This window comes from Carassius gibelio, chromosome B5 (assembly GCF_023724105.1).
Source record: "Carassius gibelio isolate Cgi1373 ecotype wild population from Czech Republic chromosome B5, carGib1.2-hapl.c, whole genome shotgun sequence".
Classification (NCBI taxonomy): domain Eukaryota; kingdom Metazoa; phylum Chordata; class Actinopteri; order Cypriniformes; family Cyprinidae; genus Carassius; species Carassius gibelio.
The window spans coordinates 12,659,012-12,669,109 of NC_068400.1; the positions used below are offsets into that span (position 1 = coordinate 12,659,012).

The following is a 10,098-nucleotide window of genomic DNA, read 5'->3' on the forward strand; positions in this document are numbered from 1 at the left end:
TTCGCAAGGCACTGTATATAAATATATATAGGGATGAATTAATTTCATCAAAACCATTGGTTTGGGTTTTGTGTTTAACAATACACACAAGAATCAGAGAAAATTCTCTTATTAACCCTAACTAGTGGAGGTGAAATGTCAAAAAGCCACCATAAGAACTTAAGCACAGCACACAAAATATCCCGTCTTGCTGTTTAAGATGTGCCTTCCTATGGATTAAATGATGTACAGTCTCAGAAAAAAGGTACAAAGCTGTCACTGGGGTGGTATTTAATGTTACCCCTAAATAGTTCATATTAGTACCTAAAGTGTACATATTCACACTTTTCAGCTTTTTTTTATCTTCGGGTAGCGTCCTAGTTACAGCCTTTTTTCTTCTGAGAGTGTATGTACCAGTTTTTGAACATCTTGCAATAATATTCTTGCAGTTCCTTATCCTGTATCTTCTTAGAGAAATGCAATCATGATGATTTCCTCGACCGAGCCATGCTCACACATGTAATAACCTGAAATAGTTTCCATTGATTTTCCCGTCTGGTGTCATTGTCTGGCACGGTTTCTTAGACACAGCCACATTTCCGTGCCGAGTGCCTCTTCATGGTGTGGTATATGAGGTTGTCATCCAGAAAGGACAGGTCGTCGTCGTATTCGACAGGTCGGCAGCAGGCGGTGGGAGGAGAGCTGTGCAGAATGTTTTTGCCGTTGCTGGCGAGGCCGGTGAGGATTTTGTCATAGTTTGTGAGGGAGTTCATACACACGCCGCTGCAGTAACTGAAAATCAGCTCCTCCTGACTCCGGTAGCCCAGACCCAGATCAGACACTTTCAGCTGGACTTGTTTCAGTGCACACGCTCTTCCTTTGCCCTTCTCTCTCTCGTCACGACTCGGTCTCTTTCTGTCCATCTTGTTACGAAGGAAACCTCTCCGTTTTGGAGATCTCTTGGCTCTGTGTGTGAAGACTGAGTGTGGTGTGGGGAAACTGTCTGGATGACAGAGGCAAGAGATGTTCCTGCATTAGATGCAATCTGATTTTAAACAATATGCTAAAATGAATCTATGAAGGTCATGATATGTGGAAAGCTCATACTCTTTACATGTCTGCATGCTTTAAAAGGGTCATATCATGAAAAAAAAAAAAAATCTTAATAAAAACATTTTTTTCTCCCTTTCTGAAATGAAAACGTCCTCTCCAGAATGAAATATAAAATATAAATATTTTATATAAAATATAAAAATTATTATTGAAAGTAAAAAAAGAACCGAAAATATAAATATAAGATGAAAAGCTTAAACTGAAATAAAATAAGTTTAAGTTGAAGGACTAAAACTACAACTGAAATAAAAATAAAGCTGAATAGAACAAGGAAAATTATAATAAAAAGGACAGAAGTGCACAAATTTAATAAAATAAGATGGAATGGAAAATGACAAAACCACATAACAAAGTTACTTAAACTGAAATAAAAAATATAGCTAAATAGAGAAATAAAAAAAAGATTAAAAAGGACAAAAGCACAAAAATAAAAAAAAGAAAGCTAAATAGAAATATTGAAAAATAATAACAAAATCGACCAAAACATGTAACAAACTTACTAAAAGTGAAATAAAAATAAATTATAGCTAAATGTAAATAGAGAAATAAAAAACTAATAAAAATAAAAAAACACAAAAAATACTAAAGCTAAAACAAAAAATGAATGCTAAATAGAAATATTGAAAAATAATAATACAACTGACCAAAGCATGTAACAAATTTACTAAAAGGGAAATAAAATAAAAAAATTATAGCAAAATAGAGAAATAAAAATCGAGTAAAACATGACAAAATTACTAAAACTGAAATAAAGTAAAAGCTAGAGTACTGAAAAAAGTTAAATTTATGAAACAGCAAATTACTTAAAAATAATAAAAATTACTAAAATAAAAATACAGCTCTCTGTCACTCTCTCACCACACACACACACACACACATATATTTATAAACAAATAATTTATAAAAAGCACGTAACAAAATTATTAAATCTGAAACTAACAATAAGATGAATTAAAACTGTAAATAAAAAGTCACATTAGAAAAAGAGCCAGTTTAATTCTAAGAGTAAAACTGCAGGAAACCTTGTCTAGTGGATCTCAAGACTGCTGCTGTGACCCTCTCCAGTGTGTTTTGACAGGATGTAAAGGTGCTAGTGTTTTGGTGTGCCTTTATGACAGGATGAGTAGAGTGATCAAAGAGCCATAACATGATATAGTTTGCATTATTCTGACAGCTTTTAGCAACAATACTGCTTTTGTCCACAGATCCCAGCTATAATACAGCTTCAAATGGAGTTGTAAGCTCAGTTTGTAAGCTGATAGAACTAGAGTAGTGTGTGTGTGTCTAGTGTCTCACCCAGGTACAATGGGTCACCTGAAACTTCTTCACTTAACCATCACAACAGTATCAGGTGTGTCCTGAAATACGCTTTATCACACCTGTGTGTGTATTCATGTGACTTTTAGATATTTAACAGTAAGAATGGAATGGCTTCTCCTGACCTGAGTGACTTCTCGGCTGCAGATGTTTGTAAGGTTTTCTCTGCAGGTCCTGTGGTCTTTGAGAGCACTGTCCGGTTGGGTTCGGGACGGAGGACACACAGCTCAGAGTCAGTGCACACGCCAGCATCACACCCCAGACCTTCATCTTACTCCCTCCTCAGCTCACAGAGCCTGAGCCAAACACACGCTTTACTTTGTCTTTCAGTCACACAGATTACAAAGCTTTGTTCTTCTTTTAAAAAATGAATTGAAAATGCACATTGAATTAGTTAAACTTTTTTTTTTTCCCCCAATTACTTAATTTCTCTACCAGGCACTTGAAGCTACTGTGAAGAAAGGTACCTTATAAATTAAATCTGTAACACCAACAACAAATATTTAAGTTAATGTAGCGTTATTTTGATTATAATTATTACTTCTATATAGACCCAGAACAGTTTAAAAGTACAAATATATATATAATAATATATGTTTATAATAATAATAAACCAACTAATTATAGCATTAGTAGTAGTAGAAGAATACCCTATAGCCCGAATACAATTTACAAATAAATCTTTTAAAATATGCTTACAAAACTAAAAAAATCAAAATTGTTTGCAATAATGATTAATATTGACTGAGTGAAAAACTGCTGATCTCACTCACCTGAGCTCAGCTCTGTATATCCAGCCATCAGCACTGATGAACACAGAGCTAAAGGTGCTTTCCCAAAACATTTAGCAAATAAAAACCGTGCATATTATATTTCCTTTAATCTGACTCCTGTTATCCTGTTCTTCATAAACTACTTCATCCTGTTTTACACGCGGAAATATGATCCAAAATGTAGTATTCTTGCAATACATCCACTTGTTAACTCAGGTCCAGTGTGAATCCAGTTCACTCTCGCATCAGCTCTGAGAGTGAGATGTGAGCGCGCGTGGACAGTTCGCGCGATTAAAACACGTGACCTCATGAACAAAGCAAACCGACACCTGGATGTTACTTAAACATGAAAAAAAAAACCTGACCATTAAATATATATATATATATATATATATATATATATATATATATATATATATATATATATATATATATATATATATATATATATGTGTGTGTGTGTGTGTGTGTGTGTGTATATATATATATATATATATATATATATATATATATATATATATATATATATATATGAATTTATATATGAATTTATAATTATGAATATATTAGTATTAGAATTCCCATTTGCTTTTTTTCATAGTTGTTTGAAAGAAGAATATATATATATATATATATATATGAACTGTTGCTGAATGTATTTCCAGTGTTCATATGAATGACAAACACTCCCTCTAGAGGTCAGTGGTCTTCAGTGCAGGGCTTCATTATTATTATTATTATTATTATTAGTTATTATACTGATCTCCACCTTGCAAAATAAATTTAAAGAATTTATGTAAAATATTTTGAATAGATTTAAAATTATTAACAATTGTTACAATATTTTTGTATTGACAATGACTTCTTGTGGTAAAAACTACTTTACATCTTAATTAAAATTTGATTTACAACAGACGCTAATTCATAAAACGTATCATCTGAATAAATCTAGTTTAATCTGTGCTGTAACATTCTACTTACCTAAAATACAATACCTGAAATATAATTTCTAAGCAGATGAAGAGTTTGAAACATTACTTCCACTGGTTCTACAAAGATTGATTGATGTTTAACATTTTTACCTTTTTGAGTTAAAATGCTTAAAATTCTGTGGAGTTGGATACGGTTACAACATAAGTTTAAATAGTTAATTTGATAAATAAAATAAATACATGCTCAATATTTCTTTAGTGTTACAATAGCATCAAGTTACACTTTTTAAGTTGTACTTTTTAAAACAACTTCATCAATTTGGTAAAAATATATTGATGTTTTGTACAGAAGATAAAGCAATTAGTCTTTATATTAGCTTAATAGCTTTCTCAATAATGGCAAACAGTCACTGTTAACATTTTTTATAGCATGTTAAAACAGTACACATTGTGCAACTTATTATTGTGTGCTACATATGTATTTAGTTTACTTTTGTGCAGTCAGATTAAACTGTGAGATGCAGATATCTATCTATCTATCTATTTATACTGTGTGTGTGTGTATATATATATAAAATGCAGCTGATATTAGTAGTTTATTCATCACTCTGCATATGTAATCGTTAAGCTGTTTAAGTTCACAACTTTACAGTAATCTGTTCACATCATTGTGCTGAAATGACTACATGCTGTATCTGCTTTCATATTGAAGAACTTTTAAAGTAAAGTTTGCCAACAGCTTGTCTGTGGTCTTAATTTAATATTTATCTGAAATATTCAGTCTGAAATATTCTTCAACAACCACAGTGAAAACTGAATCGAACTGACTGCAAAAACATTTTAATTACAAGTGATGTTATCAGTGTAAAACTGAGTACTATATTGTATTAACATGTAAATATGTGATAAATTAATACGCTGCCAAATTTATATATTTTAAAATAATAATAATATATAGACATTCTTGTATTTGTATTTCGTTTTAATAACAGCCTAACCGAAGCTGACATGAACAAAAGCTGATAAATATATTCCATAAAAATAATTTTTTGATTGATATAAAACTATTTGTCAACCCTGTTGCCATCATCATAATTCAACTTATTAATGTGCAATGCACAATGTGTAATTTTATGATGTACAAATCCATAAAAATAAATAAATAATATATATGTGTGTATATATATATGTATGTATATGTGTATGTATATTTGTATGTGTGTGTGTGTAAAAACCTCCAACACTAGCTTGCTCTATTCTTTTTCTATTCTATCGGTTTTCTTTTTATTTATTATATTATTTAAAGTCCCATGCTACGTGTACTGTGTTAACCTAACTGAGACTTGTTATAGCACTTCTATATCATTGCTCTTTTTGTTGTTTTTGATTGCTTCCACTGTCTTCATCTGTAAGTCACTTTGGATAAAAGCGTCTGCTAAATGAATAAATAAATGTAAATAATAATAATAAACTCACCATTTTGTCAATGTCTGTCATTTTACTGTAGCTATATTTTGTTCTGATTATCTAGGGGATCTTATGTTGTCAGTCCTATTATGATTTTGTGCAGAAACACTGTTACACAGAGCCTGACTCCCTCCACCGGTCAACAGTCTGAAGTGCAGGGCCTTCCTTATTTTACTGTACTTATTATTGCATTATTTATCTGTTATTATCATACATTAAAACTGCTAGATGTTAGGCAACTAACAGTGTGTGTGTGTGTGTTAGACTCGTCTTGATTTAATTTTGGGGGAATTTGGAGCCCATTTGATTCCAAATTGCTATGAATTCAAATCCATGTAATTACGCTGAATGTTGTCACTAATTAGGCTGGTTAATCATCAAACTTAATTCAGATCTCCTTTGATTAGCCTATTTGTAGGGAAAACATGCAAACATTCATGCAAACATTCAATTTTATGAAAGAAAAGATTGCTTTGAATCTGACAGCTTATGAATTCCTCAATTTCCGGTATAGAACAGAGCTGGAGATACCTCATATCCTCAAGGAGAACTCAAAGAAGAGAAGACATGAAAAGAACAGGACAGCTGTAGAAAAAGGGGGAAATTCTATCTATCTATCTATCTATCTATCTATCTATCTATCTATCTATCTATCTATCTATCTATCTATCTATCTATCTATCTATCTATCCATCCATCCATCCATCCATCCAATAAGCCTACAGTATAACAGACCCTAATCAGTTTATTCCATTTTTAATTTAACGCGGATGAAAAATTGTGTCTATAGCGTTTTTGTCTGATTTTTTAAAAATATTTTTTTCTCAGAAAGACGTTTTGTCTACTGAACCGCAAACTTTACTGTAAGTGGCCATCACAGCCTCGTTTTCATTCCTGTCAAAAATAATTAGGTCTATGGGTAATTTAGTCGTCAAATCTGGTTATTGGCATTAATACCCGCCATGAAGTAGGCGCATTAATGCCCCTCTCAAACTTTGATCGCGCAGTCAGTCTCCCGTGTTGCTATATTGGTCAGAGACTCAGAGTTACTGAAGCGAGCTCAAGTCCCCATCTGTGTAGATTAGACCTTTATCCTCTTAACTCCGAGTGTCTCTGCCTTCGCTCCTCACCGCTTCTCTCAAAAACGCTCCTAAATAAGAAGAAACTTTAAGTGTGGGGCTGACACGCGGACTCCGGACGGCTGCTGTGGAGCTCCGTGGATGCTGAAGTTCTCCGGAGTTGATCGCGGGTGTCGGGGCTCCTGTGGGGCCGCGCACGAGGAGCGTGTCTGAGCTGCGGCAGACAGTAATCGCATCAGACCGGCTTCACCGTGCATACAAAGACCTGCAACAGTCTGGATCGAAAAAACCCGCATTTTTTTCTTCTCAGTGAGTTTAAAATGAGTAACTGCATTTGAAACTCAGATCGGGCTCTCGGAATCATAAAGGATTGAAAATGCGTCTCCAGGAGAGAGTGATGGTGCTTCTTGCTTTGGTGTGGATGTGCAATTTCGCTCTATGCACAAGAAAGTCTAGTGCACGCAAGTCAGGTGAGTGTCGTTTGCATTGCTTATAAATGTAGTCGTATTTTTTTAAGGCTGATTATTATACAGTGACCTCAACAAACTAGACACGCATGAACATGTCTGAATGTCATTGCATTATAAAAAACAGCAAACTGAGTAACATTTTTTTAATCTTAACTCGTGCTCAGATTTTTGTGTGATGCATGAGTCATTTCTCTTCACACTTTTGAACTGTTTAGCCTTATCATGCAAACATGCAATTTTGTAGCATTTTTTTTTTTCAGATGTATGTTTGCCATATTCATCTTAAAAATGATTTATATATATATATATATATATATATATATATATATATATATATATATATATATATATATAAATATATGTTTTTATTTATTTTTTTACCTAACCTAATGTAACGCATACATTTGGTTTCTAAATACTTTTTGGAGCCTCTCTGTGTGCCATAATCCACTTGATGCATGCAGGATGAATTTTTAGGCTACTCCGATGGACGGATGTACAGGTGATTTGTCACAGAGACATGTGGGGTCGCAGTCATATGGCAGGGTCAGCGCTGTATGGCACGTCCATATACCCTCCGGACGATCTCATGCCCAGTGCCCATGGGCCAACAATTTAGAGTAATGAAAACCATCAGTCATTTCAGATAAACAAGCCCTTTGATAACTGACACTTCAGATGAAATGCTGCAAATTGGTGCTTGTCCCTCTGGTACCCTTGGGTGTATGGGAATACTTAACCTTAATGCGCTTTTTAGTGGTATAGCCAAGGAACTGGGAACTAAATTTACTTTGGTGGTCTTGATTTATTGAAAGACTAACAAATTCAAGCGTATAGTAGTCATATATACACTTGAATCTGTTAGTATAGACAGGTTTAGGATATCATTTCATGTTAGGTCTTGAGGTTACTGCCCAACCTCTTTCTTTTATGAAAGTGAAGAAGTTGTTCTTGCTGGACTATTAGAAGTTGGTCTGGGTAAATGTAATTTCCTTAAGTTTGATTGCATCATCTGTTGGAAAAGATATGAGCCTGGAGCCTTTTCGCTTTAGTTTGTATTGACTCAGAGTTGTTAATGAAAATTAGACATTTTTGGTCTGAAGGCTCTTTTAGAAGTTTTCTTACCGTCACACGCACTTAAACATCAATTCCAATTTTGTTACTCAGTTCTCTGTTGCCTGAAAATCCATACTTTAATGATATCTACATACTGGCTTGCTCTCAAATTAAAGATGCTGTTAAATCAGATCTGGTGTATTGTGGCTTTAGTTTGTATCTGTAAGCTTTGGGTCCATCTATATGCTTGTGTGCTGCTCAAAGCTGACAAAACAATATATATATACAATATATAAAAAAAGAGAATATCTCTCTCCATAGTAGGAGCTGCTTCTGGCTAGCAATCGAAAGCTGTACTGTACATCATGGGCTGTTCAGAAAATGCAGTGGATAAGTTTTGTGCACACTGTTTACATTTTCTAGAAAAATATTAAATGAGCTAATGCATTTTCTAAAATGTGTAGCAACAAAGTGATGTTGCATGAAATACCGAGACAGTGCAATGCTTTTGACTTCTTCTACCTCTTTAAAAAATTACAATTACTATTTCCTAACTGTTGCTTCACTAAATAACACAACATGAAACTTTAATATATGAATTGCTCAGTTGTGAAAGGCTCATTATTTGACATCATCCTCAATCGCTTTACATGTTGGTCTGTTACATTTGTTAGGACTCTGTGTATTTGAGATCATTATTTCACATTCATTTATTGCTGTATTTGACTTATAGTACAGCCTGTTTTGATTTTTGAGCTCTATAACATGCTTTGTTTGCATGTTTTCAAATTAGTTTCAGTTCAGACTGGTTTATTTTCAGAAGGCATCATTTTAATTGCACAACAAAAACACCTGCATCTAGATCACATGGAACGTACATCATCAAAGAGTGTATTAGTCATACTCAGTCAAATTACTTGATATCTCTAATGACTATACAAACCTTTAAAGTGAATGTTTTGATGTGTGTTCATTTTGCAAATGATCTGAAAGGAGAGAGAGGTGTGTCTGGAATAAATCCATCTTTAATGCAAGCTTTATAAATGTGTCGGGATGAGATGATGATGGGCTAACAAAATGGAAACCATAGATGCAATATTCCTATGTTGGTAGATGAAGCCAAAATAAGAGCAAGTAATGTCTTTGAACTAGCAGTGCAGTGGCTGCATGTTTCACAGGCCATCAGGAAGGATGATCGTGTGACGTGAGCTGCAGAGACATTCACACACTAAACTGTCCATCAGCGCTGTAGGCATCAGATTTTAGGAATGACCTTGTCCACACGCATCATCTGAAATGCATCTAAAATCAGTCTGGTTTTGTTATGATGTTTCTTTATTTTGTTCTTTCTTGTTATGACCCTTCAAATAGGAATAGTTCATCCAAAAATGAAAATAAGATGAAAATGTATTCAACCTCAGGCCGTAGAGATGAGTTTGTTTCTTTAACATATTTGGGGAAATGTGGCATTATATCACTTGATCCTTTGCAGTGAATGGGTGCCGTCAGAATGAGAGTCCAAACAGCTGATAAAAACATCCCAATAATCCAGTAATTCACACCACTCCAGTACATCATGTAACGTCTCATAAAGCGAAAAGCTACACATTTGTAAGAAACAAATCCATTCTTAATGCATTTTAACTTTAGACCGCCAATTCTGGCAAAAAAATAAAATCAGTTCATAATCTATAAAAATGCTTCCTCCAGTGAAAAAGTCAAAATCCACCTACATACCTGTTTTGTTACTTGTTTCGAACTGTATATAAATGAAGCTTGATCTGTGCATATCTCTCTCCTGATTCAGACCAAATGCCTTTTTTATTTGAAGAAGCAAAATTATCAATAGAGGGTTTTCGCAGTGCCATATAAGAACAAATTTAGGTTCAAAATTGTTTTTCTTAGTGTAAAG

General features: G+C 33.8%; 2 protein-coding genes across 3 annotated transcripts in view; one reads left to right on the forward strand and one right to left on the reverse strand.

The window, feature by feature from the left end:
- Positions 1-365: 365 nt before the first annotated feature.
- gdnfb (glial cell derived neurotrophic factor b) lies at positions 366-1,003 on the reverse strand. The gene has a single exon (XM_052555513.1). It carries the CDS (start codon positions 900-902, stop codon positions 561-563), a length of 342 nt encoding a protein of 113 aa, XP_052411473.1. The 5' UTR covers positions 903-1,003; the 3' UTR covers positions 366-560.
- A 5,713-nt stretch (positions 1,004-6,716) lies between these two features.
- LOC127957083 (pikachurin) overlaps positions 6,717-10,098 on the forward strand; it is a 25,291-nt gene continuing 21,909 nt past the window's right edge. For both annotated transcript variants that reach the window (XM_052555455.1, XM_052555456.1), the window contains exon 1: positions 6,717-7,130. In XM_052555455.1, coding sequence (XP_052411415.1) covers positions 7,037-7,130 — 94 coding nt within the window. In that variant the 5' untranslated portion in view covers positions 6,717-7,036. The remainder of the gene's footprint in view (positions 7,131-10,098) is intronic.

What these genes read in the sequence shown, in the direction of transcription:
- gdnfb (XM_052555513.1), bottom strand. Translation starts at nt 902, where the DNA reads ATGGACAGAAAGAGACCGAGTCGTGACGAGAGAGAGAAGGGCAAAGGA.